The sequence below is a fragment of the Caloenas nicobarica genome, chromosome 2 (genome assembly GCF_036013445.1).
Source record: "Caloenas nicobarica isolate bCalNic1 chromosome 2, bCalNic1.hap1, whole genome shotgun sequence".
Classification (NCBI taxonomy): Eukaryota; Metazoa; Chordata; class Aves; order Columbiformes; family Columbidae; genus Caloenas; species Caloenas nicobarica.
In genome coordinates this window covers 44,674,794-44,695,494 of record NC_088246.1, presented here as the reverse complement: position 1 = coordinate 44,695,494, position 20,701 = coordinate 44,674,794, and the positions used below count along the sequence as shown (strand labels likewise).

Sequence of the window (20,701 nt, the reverse complement as noted above, 5' to 3'; positions counted from 1 at the left end):
CAGTGCCTGCTTGCCCACACTTACGGAAGGCAATTCATTCACCTCATTGCCTATCCCTCCCATGTATGGGTGACCGTTCTGCTAAATTTTTTATTGTAGCAGACCACTTAGTGATGCTCCATTTTCTGTTCAGTAAACATACTTTTTGCCTGCAGTAGAGAGAAGGGAGGGGGCTGGGCAGGGGGGTGTATTACAGCTTCCTATCTCTTTGAGGGCAGCAACGATCAGGGTGTCCTCAACCTCTGTGCTGTAGGCAGAGCAGCACCTTGGACAGAGAACCTTTGAGGAACACAACCCCAAACCTTAGGAGCTCAGCAGAGGAGTGGAGGGTAGGAGTGTGGGGACAAAAATGAAATGGCTTTAGTTTAGTTTTGTATAAGACTTTCCATTTTGTTGACAAGATGGTGAAATACTGTGTGCAAGCAGATTGGTTTGGCTTTGTTTCAACTGCTTCCTTGCCTGACTTTTCTGTGAAATTAAATCCCTCTTTTACTTGTGTTCAGCTTCGGTGTATAGCACTGCTTGCTGACAGCATCACTTCTGTTTCCTCACTGTAGTATTAATGTATAAGTACAGTATGATGTAATGGAGAATTTTAGTTCTCTAGAATTTACTCTGGAAGAGGAGGACCTTTTATGTTACTTGCAAAAGAAGCATGCAAAATCTTAAATTTGCAACAATCTACTTGATTTTTATTCTACCTTGCAATTCTATATCAAGAATTGTGTGTTAGAAGTGTTTTCTTCTGTGAACTTATGAATGGAAGTCAGTTGTTAATTTGATTATCACACAGAAATAAAGAAGCTAAAGGATTGTCCATCTCAACATTTGGAGGGAAGAGGAGGATGATGATGACTCTTTTTGAAGGTGCATGAGGCCCTATTTTTATACAGTGCTTCAGTAGCACTTAAAAAAAAAATCTGTTTCATAATATTAATATGCAATGATGTTTAAGTCAGAGGAATATGAAATTTCCCTTTTGTCTGAAACTACGCAGTATTACTTTTTTATATACTTTAGAGATATCCGGAGACAATTAAAAAAGATAAATACGCTTAAACGTCTTGGGGTTTGTAATTTCAGATGTCATGTAGCGTGTGTGTGTATGTAATGGATTTTTTTTTTTAAAGCATATATACTTTTATATATGTCCCTGGTAGTACTTAATGCTAATTGCATTACTATGATGTACATTATCGATAACACTTGAAATAGCTAATAGACTTTAATCTTCTCACAAATATTTCCTTCCTACTCTGGTGAAAAGAAGCTTCTGTACGTACTAAAGGCATTACAATAAAATGTTTGAGTTTTGAGGAGTCTTAAAAGCTAGTATTGCGTGCACTTAGAATTGATTTCCTAATGAGATTTGTAACAACTATTCAGGAGTTTTAGATAAGCACTGGTTTAAGACTGATTTGTATTTTGGTGCTCTTGCTGAAGAGTAAGTACAAAGCAAAATTATACTGCTGCTCTTTTCTAGCATAACTCGATATATTCAAAGTATGATGACTTTTCATGTGTTTTTATATTGAAGAGTTTAGGTTGGAAAAATAAATTAATAGCAAGGAGATAGATACATTTGCAGCTGTCACAATTGTAAAAGGTATATGCAACATACTAAAAAAAGGACTTGAGGTTCCATCTACCTCTACTTTCCAGCATTTTCTCTTATCCAAGAGAACTTAGCCAACTTTTAATGATTATTTTTGTGGCAAAGAGGAGGAAGTACTTATGTCATATACAATGGTCCCGGTTTTACTTTCTGACAGCTTTTTCCATAATATTGACTCTAATTTGGCTTAAATCTTTTGAGAACTCTGGATCTCCTGTGGAATAGAAAACGTTAGGCTAGGCAGCTATCTTGCACCCTTGCATGCGAGTCATCCTATTTGTAGACTACTTGATTTATGCATAGCAATGAGAATTTGTTTTGGACCACTTGTCAGTATTGCTTCTAATTCTTTTCTCCACAGATCTTCTGGTTTCTCTTCTGTCATCTGCAAACTCTACTATTCTCTTCATTTACCTGAGTAATTAATGAAAGTAGTTCCAAACCCTTCAGACTCCACTGATGCATCATTCTGGCTTTCTAGTGAATGATGAGCACTGCTCTCTGCATGCAGTAACTTGTATGATACAGTTATATAATATATGTCAGTGATCCACCTACCTGATCTTGGTGTTTTGAAATGGGTGGCTGTTTGCTAAGGAGAAGGGAGTGGAGAATCTTATTCACAGAACAGATTAAAATGAACTAATTCCATGATGTAAGGCTGAAATGATTACTGTGCATACATATGTGTCGAAAGGTACTAATTTTACATCAAATAAACTTTTCTTTTGTTGTACTGATAAAATTTCTTTCTGTGTAGACTCTGAAGATAATTATTAGAAAACCTGAAGGGGGGGGGAATAAAATTCCAGCTCTTATTTTTGCTGTAAGACATTACCTTAATAGTACTGAACTTCGGTTTACTTCAGGCATTTGGAAATCCAGAGGTGGGCAGGAAATCACACAACACACAGCCGTGATAAGGGTTTGGGGGATGTATATTTCAAGTTTGTCTATATTGTCTAGCATGGGCACTTCCAAACAATATAGTTGCATAGATATTAGCATTTGTATGTTTTAGTTTAGACTGGTTAGGTGTATCTTTTGTCATGTGTAGAACTTTTTATAACCACAGATGTTTCTTAGACTTAAGTTGCAGCTACTTTTGTTAAGAACTGGCAGATGTACTTTGCAGAAGATGCTAAGCTTTTCCAGTGCAAACTAGTTATAATCTTTATTGCCACGTATGTGAAACAAGCTAGTATGCAAGAGAATGTAGAGGTCAGCTGTTAAATGCAACTAGGAAAGCTGTTAAGTGCAACCCCTCTTTAAAAGGAAAAACAAGTCTTATTTTGTCTTACCTTTTGAGCCTTCTACTGGCACAAATGAATTGAAGCTGCCTGTTTAAAAAGGTAAAATAACGGAGTGAATCATACAGAAGTTGTTGGCAAAAGTAATAGCAACTTCAGCAGTGTAACATGTCAGTGCAGCAGCTGTTAATGAATTCTCCTCAGTTATTTGTAGATGACAAATTTTAGAAGCTTGGATAGGTACTTGGGTGAGGGCAGAGGAGGAATTGTAATTCATCTCTGGTAAAGAAGCTTGAACGCTTCATTTCTTGGGCAGAACTTTTATTTAAAAGAATATTCTCCTAAGAAGAGGAAAATCTTGGTATATGAATAGAAAGTAGCTGTGCTTTTCAATGTTTATTTAAAATTAGTTATAATTGTTTTCCTAGGTGTGTCTTGGTTTAATAAAGTTAAGAACCTAGCAAACCAACTCTTAAATCTTGAAAAAGTTAAACTGATACGACTTCCTTTTTCACTTAACTTCATTTAACCAGATCTTAAGCTTCAGTTCCAGTCTTATTTTTCTCTCCTTTTTTTTTTTAACACCTTTGCATTCTATTGAGTAAAATCCCCTTTTGAGAGAGTTCTAAATCATATTTTTCTAAAATGAGCTTACTGTGACTTGAACTCTACTTTAGAAAGACTTTGTTACCATTTTGCTTGCAGTTGCAAGAGTTGTTTAAGGTGCTTAACTACTCCTTAAGGTAATTTCTTAAAGATATGTGTAAGACCCTATTTCAGATAGGATCGTTAGTGGCATAATTGAATTTATCAATAGTTAGAAATAAGATTTGCAGCTGAGGCATGTACTTTGATCAGATGGATGAGTTGGGCAAAGCCCACCATATTTCAAAACTTTAATGAGCTCAGTCAGTGTGTTAGTATATGGTTTCCTTCTTGCCCCATGTAGTTTTTAATACGTAATTGTGATTAAAGATTGAGTGGTATCCAACTTCTGTCCCTCCAGGTGAAGATGGAGCAGGTAAAACTAGCTTAATAGGAAAAATTCAAGGAATAGAGGAGTACAAAAAAGGAAGAGGAATGGAGTATTTGTATTTAAATGTTCACGATGAAGATCGAGATGGTAAGTTTGTGTTTCTAATAATATCTTAAACCACTTTGAAAGCAGTGGTTCAGTGGTGTGATAGTTGGAATGACAGTGGGATGTTTTTCTTTCTTGATAATTTGCAGGAGTCTAACTTAAGCAATGAATGATTTGCATCATGAGGAAGTTTCTCAGTGTAATTCCTTTAGTAAATACCATGAATGACCATTTAAGTGTTAGAGGAAGAGAGGAACAAGTCAAAAGAAAAGGCTGAAAGGACCTGGGAAGCAGTCTTAGCTGCAACATTCTGAATGGATGGTAGGCAAAAGTGCATTCCTCAGGCCTAGAGAAAAAGGTGCCTAGGCTCTTATCTTGCATCTCAATTATTGTAGCTAGTATTTATCTTTTTGGACATACAGAGGAGCCTTCGTCTTGGTGGTATCAGAATCTGCAAGACTGCATATCATATATTGATGGGTAGGAAAATTTGCACAATGCTCAAGGAGATTTTAAAAACAAAAAACCCAATAACAAATACATTTGGAGGAAAAAGAAAGTAAAGTAGAAACTGTGTTTCAACTGGCTTGAGTTGGCTGATGGCTAGAGGGTAAAAAGATGTTTAAGATCAAGATCCCAAATACCTGTAGTTATGGAATGGATAATTGATGCTTATATGTGGGGGGAACAAGGAAAAGAGTATGACTGGGCACTGTGGAGGCGCAATGAATTATCTAGAGGTAATACTTGTAAAGTGAGTGGGGTGTGAATAAGAGCATGCTCGGAGCTGTGGGGGAAAATGAGGAGTCTTGTCCATGCTATAAAGACAAATACAGGTAGAAGGGGAACTGGAAGAAGTTGGCCTCTTTTTCTGAAATCGCTGCATTCCCGAGTTCTATGTCTGGCTATTGGTCTCAAAAATTACTTGACCGGGGTTAAGAGGTTTAGGAGTTTGGTCTAAATGTCTTTCTCGGAACTTCTGTAAGAACTAATAAAAACTTACCTGAAGGAAAAATGTAATTATATTAAGCTATCTAATTTTGCATCACCAGCTCTTCATTTACCACAGAAGTGTCTCTGAATATTAGAGTGTGGTGGTTTTGGGGAAAAAAAAAAAAGCAGTGGAATGGTCTATTGGTATGGTGATTGTCCTTTTGCAAATCTGAAGAATAACTTTCTTGCATGCTAGGGTGATCTAAATAATTTTAAAACTTGCAGTTCTGCTCCAGTTTTTTGAAGGGCCAAGGTACTTCCTGTACTTTAAAAGTTATATAGGTATATCACATTGGAGTTCTGAAGGGCAGATGGCAGTCCTTGAGAGCTGAGCAGACTAAGGACTGAGAAGGGATGGCTGAATTCACCCACTTCCCCCCTTCTAAGCTGCATCTTGAAGAAAACGTTTTCCCTCTCTAAAATGGTGAAAATTAGTTTTGGAAATGTTGAATGCTATCTCTGGATTCTCACTTTCAGGTAATGTATTTAAGATCTTCATTTACCGGCCATTAAACATCAGGGTTTGAAAGAGGGGGGAAGTCTCCACAAGCTGCAGTTTGCTGTGTTATTATGTATGTTCTCTCAGTTGATTTAACATATAATCTGCTTTCTTCCTTGTATTTTACATGTCTGAAGAAGATTTGATAGCCATTACATAGTGGATTCTTTCAATGAGTCTTGTAAAATGTTGTTTTCTTTTTTCATAGACCAAACAAGATGTAATGTATGGATTTTGGATGGTGATCTGTATCATAAAGGTCTTCTTAAATTTGCGATGGAGGCAAGCTCTCTAAAGGACACTCTAATTATGTTGGTAGTGGACATGTCTAGACCCTGGACTGCACTGGATTCTTTACAAAAATGGGCAAGTGTTGTAAGAGAACATATTGACAAGTTAAAAATTCCTCCTGAAGAAATGAAAGAAATGGAACAAAAGTGTGAGTATTCTGCAAATACGTAGGAATCTGTTTAAATCAAATATGCTTAATGCTTTCTGAACCATTTAATCTCTCCATTGCAGTCTTTTTCATTCTTTGGAAATGTTACTTAAAATTAGGAGTTATCAAGCAAGTCAAGCTTCTGATAAGCCTCAAGTTGCTATATGAACAATACTAGTATTTCTTTCTAACAAAAGTACCTTTTTCTAGAAAAAACCCAAAACTTGCAGAATGAACACAGCTGGGTTGAATTTACAATCTGCTTCTTACAGATCTTTCTTAAATAAGATGCTCTAAGACAAAACTTCTTAGCTTTCAATTTTTTATTTCATTTATTTATTTATTTTAAAGGCAAATCACTGTATCAGCTTCTTAACTGTTCCTGTAGATAGTCAGTCTAGAGAATTTGGGACCTGATCCCTGCCTACCAGAAGTGTAAATGTTGAAAGGATTCATGACAGCATGGCAATGTCTGGGCCCTTTCTACTTGGAAAGTTCTGTCATTATTGTTATTGACACTAATGCAGCTATATGTTTATTTTGGCATGGATATGATATAGCTCTATCAGTGTCCTGGCTTTTTAGTTTTAAACATGCAGAATGTAAAGATTTTGCAGGATTCCTTAAATTATCTGACTGAACTCACTAACATCATAGCTCTATTACTTTTGGGTAGCCCCTGTATTTCTGTTGGGGTACCAGAACAGGAGTCTTTCCTGTTCATCTATCAGTGAATTACTACAAGGAAGAACATTTGAGAAGGTTGTGTATTAAGATCAAATGGCATGATTAAACTTTGTTTGTAAGTCTGAAGTTGCTCTCTGGAACTGGTATGTTCTTAAGCAACTGACTGCCAGATTGCCAGATAGCTTTTTAAGAAATGCAGTCTGTAGTCATGCTGTGATTGAGTAGCCCATAAGGTGACAGTTGTAGATACTCTGGAATGGGGGGAGGGTGTTGCTTGTTTCGTTTATTTTTTGAGAGAGAGAATATTTTAAGGGAAGTAACATCCATGAGAATCGTATCTTCTGCAACGAGAACTTGTTTAGGAGGGAGGAGCTGAGCTCTTTGGGGTGTGGTTTTTGTTTTGATTTTGATTTTGGGAGGTGGTGGTAGTGTGTGTGTTTGTATTAAACACCACCCCAAACAGTTTCAGGATAGGATTTTACTGGATGGAAGTAGTAAGGACACACCATCTCTGTTATAAAAAATGTGTAGGCTGATAGTTTTGTTTCTTTACTGAGTGAACAGAATAGGGAAACTCCACAAATTCTGGAAAATTCAAGTGATGAAGTGACTCAAGAAGAGCAGCTACTCATAAAAAGTTTTGTCTGCCCTCTTGTTCTTTTATCATCTAGTCTAATTCTTATAGATATTGATGGTCTGCCTGTTGGCTATAATAGAAGCCCTGGACACAATCCAGATAGGACTGGAAGCTGTTTTTGTTTTGAACCTCCCGGGATGTGGCTTCATGCATTGCTGGGCTTGACACTGCCCGGAGGAGGAGGGAGGAATCTTGCTTGCCTGAATTTTGGCTGTGTGGTCCTACTTCATTCTTGTGTCAGTCTCAGTGCTCCTGAGAGGCCTCTGTGAGCTGATTTAACTTGTTCGAAGGACTGAAATCTGCTGCGGGTTTGTGTGTGTAGTTTTCTGGAGGTGTGCTGCTGTGTTTGTCTTGCAGTTCTAGCAACTTCACTCCAAAACCCTGTGAGGGCAAGTGGTATGGGAAGGCATTAGGGGATACATGGCAGCTGTGTGTGAAGGGTTGGAATAGCTCTTCCTGTTACCGAATTCCGCTGTGTCTAATGAAGCCTTGTGGCCCGGTCATTTTAATAGTGTCTCTAAGGAAGACCTGAGATGGTATTCCACAGTCTGAGCTGTGATATACTACATTGGTCCTGCTTTTTACTGTTTTCTTGTATAAAGATGAGTATGTTATGATCACAGCAGGACTTTTAAGAAGCCACTGGAGGACTTCTAGCACTGGAGCAGTGTGGGTTTTTTTGTTTTGTTTTGTTTTAGCATGCAATTATCCCAGAACAGAGAGCATGCTGTGTAGGAAAGATTCACTTGAGTGGCTGGCGTATCTTGGTGAGAACTCTGGGAAGCTCTCAGACCAGACTGAAGTAGCAGCATTCCCTGGATAAGAACCCAAGCTGACTGTTCAAGCAGAGATGATAATCTGTGCATGTGCTTTTTGTTATTCTGAACTCCAAGATATGCAGAAATCTTGAATAATCTTGGCCTAATAATTTCTTTCTCTAGCGCATTGAAATAAGTCTTGCTCTGTTAATTCAACTAATGCTTTTCTAGATACAAACTCAAAGAGCTTCAATCAGTTTAGTGAAGATAGGGATAGATGAACATACAGGGTATTTAAAAAAGATGGACCAAATTTAATATATATTTGCTTTGAAATTGGGTCCGTCTTTTTGAAACACCTTGCAAATCAGGACAAAGCAGTAAGAATGTCCTGGAGTAGTTAGCTGTTAGCATGCATGATTTCAGCTCAGTTGATTTGCTGCCTGATTTTTTTTTTTTTTTTTTTTTTTTTTTTTGGGCTGAAACAGGATGTCCTGCTCATGGAAAAGTAATCAGTAGTGGGGTTTGTTAGAATCTTGTTTCTGCTGTGTGAAACAGGACATGTGATGCCTAATATTGCATCTCTAACTGTAGAATAGTAAGTGACTGTAATTAAAGGCTTGGCTGTATGCATCTGAACCTGACAAGAGAGTTACACTTTATCTTTTTTCTATTTTTTTTGTTATATTCTGACTTACTCTCTATGCTAAATTTTAAAGCAGTATCTGATCTACTGTAAAAGCATACCAAATATTTAATATGCTATTAACTAATTATAAAGCTAGTTAATAACTAATGCTTGTGTATTCTATTATTTTTGCTTGTTACTACTGTAGATTCACTGTACAGAGAGAGCAAAGTGTGGACAAATGGGGTTTGGGTAAAACCTGGTGTAAGGCAGCAGCTAAGCAGTATGTGTAAGGATTAATGATGTTTATTCTAGCAAACCATTCCATTAATTTTGCCAAGAAGAATGCAAGGAAACTTACATCTTTTAGGAAGTGTATCAAGCAATAATAGTTAATAGCAACTGCCTAGTGGTTCCACAGTCATCATATAAAAATGGGTTAATATTGTCCCTATGAACAGTTTCATCTGATCATGTTCTGGCTGCTGATAAAGCAGATGTCAAATTTACTAGTTCTCCTTTGTGTTGCACAGAGCACACAAATAGTCAGCACTTGATGCATGCTCAATTCTTTTCAACATAAAGAAGCAGAAGTGCTATACAATCAACAGTGCTAGAGATCAATGGCAGTGGAAATCATTGTTGAAATAATAAAGTAGCTGATCTTTTAATGTAACTTTTTTTACTTTCAGTGGTAAGAGACTTCCAGGAATATGTAGAACCAGGCGAGGATTTTCCAGCTTCTCCACAGAGAAGAAATACTTCATTACAGGAAGACAAAGATGACAGTGTGATTTTACCCCTGGGTGCAGATACACTAACATGTAACTTAGGCATTCCAGTAGTAGTAGTTTGTACAAAGGTTTGTTTCGCATTTTAGGTTTTTTGCATATTTTATTTAAGCACCTCTGTCAGTTGTGGATTTGGGGTGGGAAGCACATGGTTCTTAAATCATTTTGAATACCTTGCATAAGAATTCTTTAAAAATGTTAACGTTGAAGGTTGGTTATCTTCTGGAAGCCCTCATTGCATGTTATTTTGGGATTAGTTTCTCCTTGAGTTCTACCAGTTTTCAAGGAATTGAGGAATACCTCAGACCTGGTTTTGCTCACAGAAGTGAGCTAGTCAGTAAGGAACTAGAATTCCCCTTGATCTCCACAGTCCTCCTTATTCCACAAATAATGGTTTGGTAGGTTTTTAAAATATTTTTGATCTTTTTCTGAAGATTAATACATTTGAGGGTTCTAGTTAGTAAAGTGCTGTTCTATTAACTTTCCTCAGTTCTTAGAGTGTTTCTGTGGTCTGTTTTGGTTTCTGTTAGATATATAACTATATTCTTAGTCTAAAGAAAAAAATGGTGTGCTTCTCTTGTGGCTTGTTTTTTTTCTTTTTCCCCTGGCTCTTCAGTTCTCACGGACATTAAACATACCACATCAGCAGCCTCTGCTAGTCCATAGTGAAAGAATAAACCTTTTGATGCATATACTGTTCCTTCACTGGAAGGCTAATCCCCTCCTTTGAAAAGCACGTTTTTCCTCACCTGCTGGCTCTCTATTATTCTTCTATCCCCTCCTGCACCCCACCCTTTTTCTGCTTTCACATTTACTGCTTTTGCCTCCTTTTGCAAAGGGCTAGGTAGTAACTCAATAAAAAGCTATGTCCTGTAACACCACAGTGTGTAAAACAAACAAACCCCCAAAAAACCTCACCACTGGGCAGCAAATGGTGGTGTCATTGAGTAGATCAATCTTCAACAGAGACTTGGAGTTATTGCATTGGAAGGGGGTGGGGGAGTGCATGAAAAGTGGCAATCACGTTAACTCCCAAGTTAGTGCTGACCACAGTACATGCACATCAAGTTATATATTATTTTTAAAAAATGGTTCAATTATATTTCTAAACTATCTTAGCAGGTTTTGGGATTTTTTTTCTCTGCACCACTCTTGCCCAGTTGTGACCTTGAATGTGTAGCAGCACTGCTATTTCAACAGATAACTGGAAGTGGTATATTAATTTTGTGTTTATTTTGACAGTGTGATGCCATTGGCGTTCTGGAAAAAGAGCATGACTACAGAGATGAACACTTTGACTTCATTCAGTCACATATTAGACGGTTTTGCTTACAATGTATCCTTTAACACATCAGAAAGATGATAACGACTCTATTAAATCTTTGTATTATGAGCTTAAAAGAATATTTGCATCTGTACCAAAGTAACTCCTTTACTGTAGCTGGCAGTCTGCTTCAGCTACCCCTACAGGCAATGTAGAATTAAACTTTTCTGGTTTATTTTATGGTTTGGTTTTTTTAGAGAGTTGCAAAAGTCTAGCATGTTCCCTTACTGTGAATTTCTTTACTTGCCTTTGTTTCCATATTTAGGAGTCAGTTTGCAAATCAGCACATCTTAACTGACAAGCTCCCTAAAATAATAATAAGATAATTCATTTAAGTATGATCTTGCTTCAGATACACATAAAGAATGTGTCTTTTTGACCCAATTATGCAGTCTCTTCAGGGTTCAGTAATTCCACAGGATAAAAGGAAGGAAAGAAGGAAGGAAAGTGTGGATTGCTGTAAGAAAGATCCAATGGCTTCTCTTGTGTTGGTACAGACACAATGCACATAAGCTGTTGCTTACTATTATTATTTTTAAGCTTCTTTTTTTTTTTTAAAGAAGTGTATAAAATACTGTTTAGTGTTGTTTAGTCAGCTAGACATGCTGAGATGTAGATTTTAGATGCTAGTAACATGCCTACATTGTGTTGTCATCATTTGTGCTGTGGTAAAGGGAAGTTTAGATGCTATTGGAGAGACAGCAGTTAACAGATGGAAAAAGTAGTTCAAGAACCTTGACCTCAGTTGAGTACTAAGATGGCATGCCTTTCAAAGGGCTTCCAAGACCTAATTTTTCAAAATGGAATTATGGGTAACTGTAGTAAGTCATGTGGATGGAGGAAGAATATGAAAGATTAGTAGGAATTAGTCTGTGTGATTGTATATACCATGTGCAACTTGGAATTCTATTCAAAACTTCACTGAATGGGAATTAGATCCCATTGTGTAGCTTTATTCTAGAATTTGAATTGCATGCATGTAGAAATAAATTAGGGGGGTTGGCATTTTTATAATCCCAAAGTAAAAATTACTCAAAACTTCCCTCACTGCTTTTATTAATCCTCTGTATAAGCTGTGTTAATTTGATACCAAACCATGCTGGCATACCAAGCACTCTCTTGGTAACTGACACACAGCACAACTCGTTTGCCTTCATTTCGTTCAAAAGCAGATCATTGTATAATGTGAGAATTTGCTCCCCTAATTTAAAAATCCAGGTGGGGGAGTGGAAGATCTTCTGGCTTTTTTGAAGCTACTAGTGTTCGTGCTGTAGTGTCTATGTTGCAGGATGGGATAATGACAAGATATATACGGATAATGGCATGAAAATATTTGTTCACTAAAAGCAGAAGACAGTTGTGAAGGCATCGTAGTGGAACTGCTGGTATTGTGGGCTTTGAAAGTAAAAAGAGCCTGTACTTTACTCAAAAATCAATAGCTGAGTTGGTCTCAAACAAATGCAGAAAGATATAAATTACTGAATAGTTTATTTCAAAAATTAAGTGTTGGAAGTTGTTTGGCCTATTTGATGGGTTTTTTTGTATTCCCCCTCTAAATTCTACAAAGTAGACAACCTTTAAGCTAACAAAAAAAGATCACTTTAGTATCTCTTACTAGCCACTAAACTGAGTTTTCTTTAACAAGTTTATTCAGATGGGGCAGCACTTATTTACACTTCAGTAAAGGAGAACAAAAACATTGATTTAGTGTATAAATATATAGTCCAGAAGTTGTATGGATTTCCTTTCAATGTTCCAGCTGTGGTTGTGGAAAAAGATGCAGTATTTATGTAAGTTACCTGCATTATTGTGTGTATATGACTACAAAATGTATTTGTGCAAGACAGTAAACAGCATTTAGAACCTTTTTTGTTTATGCTTTTTAAAGTTCCATTTAACATTCTCATGAGTTGGAGTGTGGTGGGTGCTAGTGGATTGAGATTACAAATACTCGCTGCCCCAAAGAGAAATGCTAAACCCAGAGATGTTCCTCTTCTCTGTTATGGTGAACCAATCTCTAACTAGTTGTACTAATCAACAACAAGCTTGCACAGTAGAGTGGGAGCTCTGACAACTTTCCTGGCTTTCAGTTCTGTGCAGTTCAGGATTGCACACAGGAATAACCTGAAGCAACAATAGAATTTAAAGCCAAATAATCCTTTATCTAGTCCTGCAGGTTGGGATAATGACAAGAAGATAGGAATATTGCACGAGAACTTTCAGACACTAAAAGCAGATGACAGTTTTGAAGATATCATAACAAAACCACCAGTTAGAAAGGTAAGTGGAGCTGTTTTTTGACATTCAACTTCTTATCTATTTATTTACATGTCGCTCCTTGACTGTTTCTCTTTCTTTGAGACTTTGCTTTTAGGTTATCATAAGCTTATCATAAGCTTCCAGCTTATCATTTTTTCCTGCCACTGTTACATTTTTCAAGAATACAAATGCACTTGTTTTGCTTTTAATGCATATTTGGTATTGAGAAGTTTAAGTGTCATTTAACTGTTGGTCAGGTTGAGGGTTTTTTTAAGGACACTCCATGTTGCTTGGAGTTGCTTGTAACTTCATAATGCTTTCTGTTTCTATTGCAGTATTTAAAATAAGAAAGCTTGAGACAATGCAGAACCAAAAATAAATATGTGAAAATTAGTTCTGCATATATTCAGTATATTTTTCTCTCTCATACTATTTAACAAAAGGCTTTGACAGAACTATCTGAAAAGACAGGGGCTTGTTGAATAAACTGCCAGCAGCAGTGGACCACATGCATACAGAAGTTATTAAAGGCAATATTTCTATGGCTTTTTCTAACAAAGCTAAGAAATTGGGACTGGTCATATTTCCAAGTGTGAATTATTTTAGCTGAGAAAACTAAACTTATGTTCTTTTTTTGAATCTTTAGAAAGAAAAAAAATATAGTAGTATGTTAAATCCTAAGTGTCCAAGGAAAATCTGACAGGGTTTTTTGCATGCTTATAAACTTCAGGCATGGATTATAAACTTTGATATTGGTATTTGCCGTGCTTGTTGTGGCAAAAGGCATGCGGTGAGTGTATTTGGAGGGAGAGTGCTTGCAATTCGATGCGCAGACCTGGGATCTAAGATGTCTGTGTCCAGTTCATATACAAGTCTGACACAATGCAGGTGTGGAGTCACTTTTGCCATAGTTATCTATAAAACAATACCAAGGTTGGGCCTTGATAAGTTAAGAGAGACACGACCATGCTGGAGAATGCATACATCTGTGAACATTTGTTACAGTTCCTGGGACCCCTTAATGTGCCTTGTAGCCACTTAATTACTCTTTTACTGAACACTTTAATGAACTTTTTAATGGGTCTTTCGACAAATATATCTAGAGACTTGTGCCTGCCAGGTCAAAGGAGTTAATGATACTTCTATTTCACATCTAATTAACTTAGCTGTAATGGAATCATGACGTAGTAGTCTTAAGTATAGAAAATGTGGTCTGCAGCCAATATAGTATTTTACACATTGAGTTCATTATTGAATGCCTTGGTCATATTCATGGGGAGAGATAAAAGAAATGGGGTTTTTTTAGTCAAAATTATGTTAATATTTTTGTATTGCAGTTTGTTCATGAAAAAGAAATTGTAGCAGAAGATGACCAAGTGTTTCTTATGAAGCAGCAGGTAAATTTCTGTCTCTAAAACAAACAGCCAGTGTTTCATTTAACAACATTCTCAATACAAGCTTGATTCTGTATTCTTAGTTATTGTAGTATCTAACACTACATGGGTTTGTTTGTTTTTTGCAGTCACAGTTGGCGAAACAACCACCTACTGCTGCAGGAAGGCCAGTGGTTAGTAATAAAAATTTTAAACGTCATCACATGAAAATTATTCACTCTCCTATATTAGAGGGTTGCTTGTCTAAATTGCACTATCAAACATTCTTTCATCTAATTTTTTAAACTACATTGTGTTTGAAGTCTACATCGTATACTGTTCTAAAATTATGACAGTTCTTCACAGCTAGTCATGACAACTTGTACTGACAGACAGGGCTAAACGTCATGGCTTTACTTTCCATATGCTGGAATACATCTAAGCAGTTAGTTGACTCCTCTTTCTGTCCCAAGAATGTGCCAGAGAGCAAACTATGTTGGCTGAATTGCCTTGGTGAGTTTTATATCCCAAATTTGGCACTACCTCTGTAGGAATATTAAGACTGGCATATAAAATTAAGGTCAGATGAAAACTATGATATCATCCACATTTAAAGTACAAATAAAATAACTAAAAAGTAACACAAGTTTAACGGGGAGCATGTGATCTTATAAAAGCAGTTTTACCGTTTTAGATTAACTGCAATTTTGCAGAAACATGACTTGTTACCCTTGGAGTTGTGAATAATGCTTTCTCTCCTAGGCTGCGTTTAGTCCTTTCTACAGTATTGGTGGTATGTGTTGTCGTTCCAAGAAATTTGGTGTAGTTCCTCTATGATCTAATCAGTGCAGTTTTCATTACAATCAGGAGCACTACTGAGTAACAGATAAATTTTCAGGTTTCCCATTGGGATAAAATGAAAAGCTTCACTAGTGCTTTAGTTGCACTAAAGTTAGTATCTGTAAGAATGTTTATACAAGTGTGAAAAAACTCATAGACAATCAGCAAAATCTAATCCTATGTCTCTTCACATGCACAGGACTCTACATTATTAAAAAAATACATTAGGAGCTGTGAGAAATAACAAAGTGCTTCATTTCATGTATCTCTTATACTGCATGATTTAATTCTGTAGAAGATTGACTAGTTCAGCTTTGGATTTATTGTTTTTTAATAGGATGCCTCTCCAAGAGTTCCTGGAGGATCTCCTAGGACACCAAATAGATCCGTATCATCAAACGTTGCCAGTGTTACACCTATCCCTACCGGGTCAAAAAAAATTGATCCCAATATGAAAGGTACCTTTTCTTAGGAGGGCACAAACAGAGTTGGGGGCATAAAATAGCTGTTTTCCCTTCTTTCTTTAATATGCTTATTTAGATTGTCTAATACACTAAACTAGTATTTCCTTAGAAAAAGTTTTGGTTTGGTTTTGTGTTGTGGTTTTTTTCCCCCCCATCTCCCTCCCCTTGTAGCTGGAGCTACTAGTGAAGGAGTCCTGGCGAACTTCTTCAATAGTCTCTTGAGCAAGAAAACTGGTTCCCCTGGTGGCCCTGGTGGTGTTGGTGGCAGCCCAGGAGGAGGTGGCACTGGAGGTGCTGGCAGCAACTTACCACCATCAGCAAAAAAATCAGGTATGAATAATGATAAAAGATCAACTCAATCTAAATTGTGAGTAGTGGATCATTCCTATTAGTATAGTTTATCAGAGGTACGAACACTACTATATTTAACTGAATGTTTTATTGGATATGGCTTTTGCCTGTTTTCAGTGCACTTTAGTATTGCCTTTTTATGGCTCTGAGGATTAAAGAAAAACTTTCATGTAGCTGTTTAAGCATTGTGTCCATGTGACTTCTTCATTTTTTCCTTTGTTCCCTACCATCCCAATAATGGCTTATGCTATAAGCCATTTTTAATATTTTTCAGGTATATTGGAACTCAATTTCAAGTTTATTTTTTTAACAATACTGTCAAAGTTAAAATAACTTTAAATTTTCTTTTGCTAGTGATCTAGATCTGTGATGAAGATTTTGGTTCATTGAGTTTGGTGACAGCCTATAAAACTACCTTTGTATTTTCTGTTGATAGCATTTTTTTATGTGACATGACTAATAATTTGTATTCATCTAAAAATGTCTAATAGTGACTGCTCTAAATGTAGATGCAAGAATACCCTGGTGCTTCTTGCTATTCCAGATTAAAATGTTTCTGTATTAATTAATAACCTACCTATACAGACATCTTCCCTCCCCTCTTCCCCAGAGGTTAGTAGTGCTGTGCTTAGGTGACAATGCTGGTGTTTCATTGGTACTTGACATTAGAGTTTACTTTTATGTAGGAAGAGAAAAACCACCTCACTTTCCACTAACATTTTGTGTAGACTCACCCTGAATTTATTTTTAGATGCATGCACTTCCCTTTTCTATGTGCAAAGCACAGTTGGCTGAGCAAAGTTTCCGAGTACTTCCTAACATGCTGTAGGCAAAGTCAGCAGCGCTGGTTTGAGCAGCCTGTGGGGACGGTTCACACAAATGCAGCAGACACGAGATGAGATGCAGAGAGCACCCACTGAAAAATCCCGTGGGGAGTGGCTGGCAGCAGGTTTGGGTGACACCAGGCAGATGGACACAGTGCTCCAGAAAAGCGCTGTGTCTGAGGCCGTGGCAGAAACTTCAAGAAGAGAATTAAAGTACTATGGAGAAAAAAAATGTTCTCAGAAATGTCTTGCTGTGCAAAAAGTGAAGGGTTAGGGTGTAGCCAGTTTAATGTGGCAAAGGACTAGGTTTTTGAAGGAATTCCCATAAATAAAAATGTTTGGCTTAGATGTGGCCTCTTCACCTTACTTGTTATTTCCTGTCTTGTGTTTAGCGTTATCTATAAAATTCACTTTTCAAATCAGAAAATTGGCTGCTAAGATGGTAGTTTGGGATTTGAGAATTACTTTTTCTCCTCAATAGCTATGGGAAATTCCTCTGCTTATTAGTTGCAAGATTCCCTGCTTTGATTTGGATATGGAAGTAGCTTGCTTTAAACAATGTGAAAAACAGCACAGTACATCTGGCAAAAATTAGCTTTGTGGATAGTTCCTATTAATTTGCATCATCGGAAAGGATGCTGGGACATTGCTAAAACTACATTATGCCAGAATTTTCCTTTACAGCCTGAGATACTATGCAGACTTGTCGTGGCATTAGACTCTAATATTCTGCGCTTCCTTTTCCCATATTGTCATCTCCATTCTTGTGGTAGAACATGGAGGAATAGAAACCTAGACAGAGGAGTGAGAGTTAAGAGTAAAATGGTGGGGGGAAAAAATAGTGTGCGTTAAGCTTGGATCACGTCTAAATGTGACTGCATGAACATTTGTGCTATGCCAAGTTAGGGAGGAGGTAAGTGGGCGAGGAGAGAAAGGGATTTGCCGTCTGCAGGTCTGTCTGCACCCACGAGCAGCAGTGTCAGGTTTATGCTGACCAGGTATGTAGAACTGAGTTCACTGGTCTGTGGTGAAACCCTTGATTTACTACATTCAGAATTATTTAAAATACATATGATGCAGAAGATTGTGTAGAATTATTCATAACTGCTAGCCTTAGTAGACTTTTCTGTATCTTGTACATTACATTAACTCTTCATATGTTGACAATATATAGTTACGGAAGTTTCTTTGAGAAATTGGAAATACAGAAGGATGTGTGGTTTGTTTTTTGTTTTTTTTTTTCTCTCTCCCGTTTCCTTTCTGTTTCTTTTGGGTTTTGGCCTTATGCCTTTACTCTGCATGCAAAGTGTACAGTAACAATTTTTAGGATTTGTCTGATGCAAAGCCAGTTCTTCTGGTTTCCTTTTTTGGTCAGTTTGACAGGTGCTTCTTGAGAATTAAAGATACTATAGGCTTTCCCAAAACTGTTTCATGAACATGACTGAATGATATGCATTTATTTTGTAGGTCAGAAGCCAGTTTTAACAGATGTTCAAGCAGAATTGGACAGAATTTCACGAAAACCTGAAATGGTCTCTCCTACAACACCTACATCTCCCACAGAAGGTGAAGCATCTTGAAGACACCAAATAAAACCAATTGTTCAGTTTTCTGGGATAATTAAAACTTGCCTCTGCCTCTTCCTTCAGTGACTGGAACTAAAGAACTGAAATGTCTTTCAGAACACAAAGAGTTGATGTCTGTTTCTTTTTTATGTGTTGCCCAGCTTTACAAAAGGGAGCTGTACAGATGGAAAATGGTTATCACACATAGGGGTACTGTTCACAGTGCAAGAATAGTAAATTAATATTTTTTTTCTGGGTTTTGTTGAAAAGTCAGTGTAATCCTGTAAAATTGCAAGTATGTTCACTTAAGTGATGGGGTTGCTTTTAGAGCAGAAAAACTGATACACACCACAGGCACTTAATTTATATTAATTTCCCAACCTGTTAGAAAAGTTTAATGCCATCTTAAATAGATTAACGTTTACAGGAGAGAACAACTGCTCACTTTGGGAAGAGAATAATTAATTGCACAAAACTATAAGAACAACAAATTCCAATTACAGTTGAACACTTCATTTCGAGTATGGTTAAAAAACTCTGTTGGATCTCCTCTGAGATCTATGCTGCATTCAAAAACCCATGCAAAAATATAAGACTAAATTAGTGGCCAGATTTTTTTCTTTGATTAATTTCAGACACTGAATAAAAGATGTATAAAGAAAAAGCAGAGGTTAAATGTACAGATTATCAGTATCCAGACTTGTCTATATATATATGGCTCAGCCTTAATGTCCTCCACTATGTTTCCTACATTAGTTCTGGTTTAAAATTGGTCATCAAAACTGTAATCAGTTAATAAAGTATTCTCTGCATTCAAATTTAAATAATTTTCATTCAAGCCATGGTGTTCCTGTTTATTTACAGTTAAATCGAAGGTTGTGGTGTAAAAAGTCTTAAAACGTGCTTTTACATTTTACCTTGGCGAATAATATCGCTGGTAGATATTTAAACTTCCTTAAAATATCACTTCTGGAAGGAAGTGGGTAAGTCTGCAGTGTTTGTTCCTAGGAGTAAAACTGTCTTATCTGACATGGGTGGTTTCTGCTGTAATGTGTTTTAAAAGCACAGTAGTTACACTAAGGATCCTGCTGATGACTCCAGTAATAGGAGTCTTTGGCAACACCCTAAGAAGTAGTTGATCAAGGTTAGGACTTAAGCTTTCAGTACACACACACACTGAGCATCACTTTATTGTTCTGTTTCAAGTCTGTGGTCATCTTCTACTGCCAGCCACAGAATAGTAAGCGTATAAATTATATCCTAATCAAATGATTGCCAAGAGACTTCTTCAATGAGTTCAGTTTTTTAAAATCAACGAATCTTAATTTATTTTAGAAAACTTTTGAAACACTGAAAAAGAGGGGGTAAATCCTCTTTCTTTTCAATATGTTTGTACACTTCTCTAATTCCTGCATTCTGAAGTGGTTCTAGTGAATTGCCTCCATATTTTCAAAATACCTAAATTTACTTAAGAACAACACATATGTTGTTGCACGTTTAACTCCCTAAAGTTAAGCGTGTTTGTTAAAATTGACTCAGAATATTGAATTGTGGACTGACAAGTTTCAGAAAAGATTCTTAACTACAGATCAGTTGTTCAAATTTGAGTCCTTAAAATGTTGCTTATGGTAGTGATGCAGTAAAGGTGGCACATGGAGAAATGCATGACCTGCTGATGAACAACTTTATTGAATAAATTACATCTTGAAGAAAATAAAAATTGAGCATCCAATAATGGATGCATGGCATGCATCAGGATCAGAACAGTTCTGTAGATTCTGTATGCAAACTTCCTGAAAGAAAATTTGAAATGTGCTTGAGGCAATGGGTCCTGCATCACCAGTCCGCTTCCTCATACAACTGCAGTGTTGTGTGTTGGTAGGGTGAAACTTTGCATTTTAGGGCAATTTCTTAAACTAGTTGGCATTGTCTGAGTTTTTGAAATAAAACTTTAGCTCCTGACATCTTTAATTTAGTTAATTTCAGCATCTGTCAAAGCACAATACCCTTTCTGAAACTGAAATATATTACTAGATGTAATATATTAAAGAGTTATTGCACTAGGTGCCTTTTTTTGTGGAGGCTGAGACAGTAGAAAACCTTACGAATGACTCATAATTTCATTTCTTAAAGCTGGCAAAATATCACTTCTGCATATTTAAAGGTTCTAAAATGTATTTCTTCCCTCAACCTTGATAGCTGTTTAGTTTTATTTTTTTACTATTATTTACAAAAAAGGCTAAATATGAACTTGGTATCTGTCTCTACCATGCCTGTTCATTCTAGAAGACTAAAGTAGCGTGCTCCCCTCCTTAAAGTTCAA

General features: G+C 36.7%; 1 protein-coding gene across 2 annotated transcripts in view; it reads left to right on the top strand.

Moving 5' to 3' along the window:
- Positions 1 to 20,701, top strand: part of DYNC1LI1 (dynein cytoplasmic 1 light intermediate chain 1) — a 28,152-nt gene extending 7,451 nt beyond the window's left edge. For both annotated transcript variants that reach the window (XM_065627586.1, XM_065627587.1), the window contains 11 exons: positions 3,872 to 3,988; positions 5,647 to 5,877; positions 9,280 to 9,449; positions 10,621 to 10,714; positions 12,357 to 12,492; positions 12,871 to 12,982; positions 14,299 to 14,358; positions 14,484 to 14,528; positions 15,512 to 15,632; positions 15,810 to 15,968; positions 18,281 to 20,701. In XM_065627586.1, coding sequence (XP_065483658.1) covers positions 3,872 to 3,988; positions 5,647 to 5,877; positions 9,280 to 9,449; positions 10,621 to 10,714; positions 12,357 to 12,492; positions 12,871 to 12,982; positions 14,299 to 14,358; positions 14,484 to 14,528; positions 15,512 to 15,632; positions 15,810 to 15,968; positions 18,281 to 18,393 — 1,358 coding nt within the window. In that variant the 3' untranslated portion in view covers positions 18,394 to 20,701. The remainder of the gene's footprint in view (positions 1 to 3,871; positions 3,989 to 5,646; positions 5,878 to 9,279; positions 9,450 to 10,620; positions 10,715 to 12,356; positions 12,493 to 12,870; positions 12,983 to 14,298; positions 14,359 to 14,483; positions 14,529 to 15,511; positions 15,633 to 15,809; positions 15,969 to 18,280) is intronic.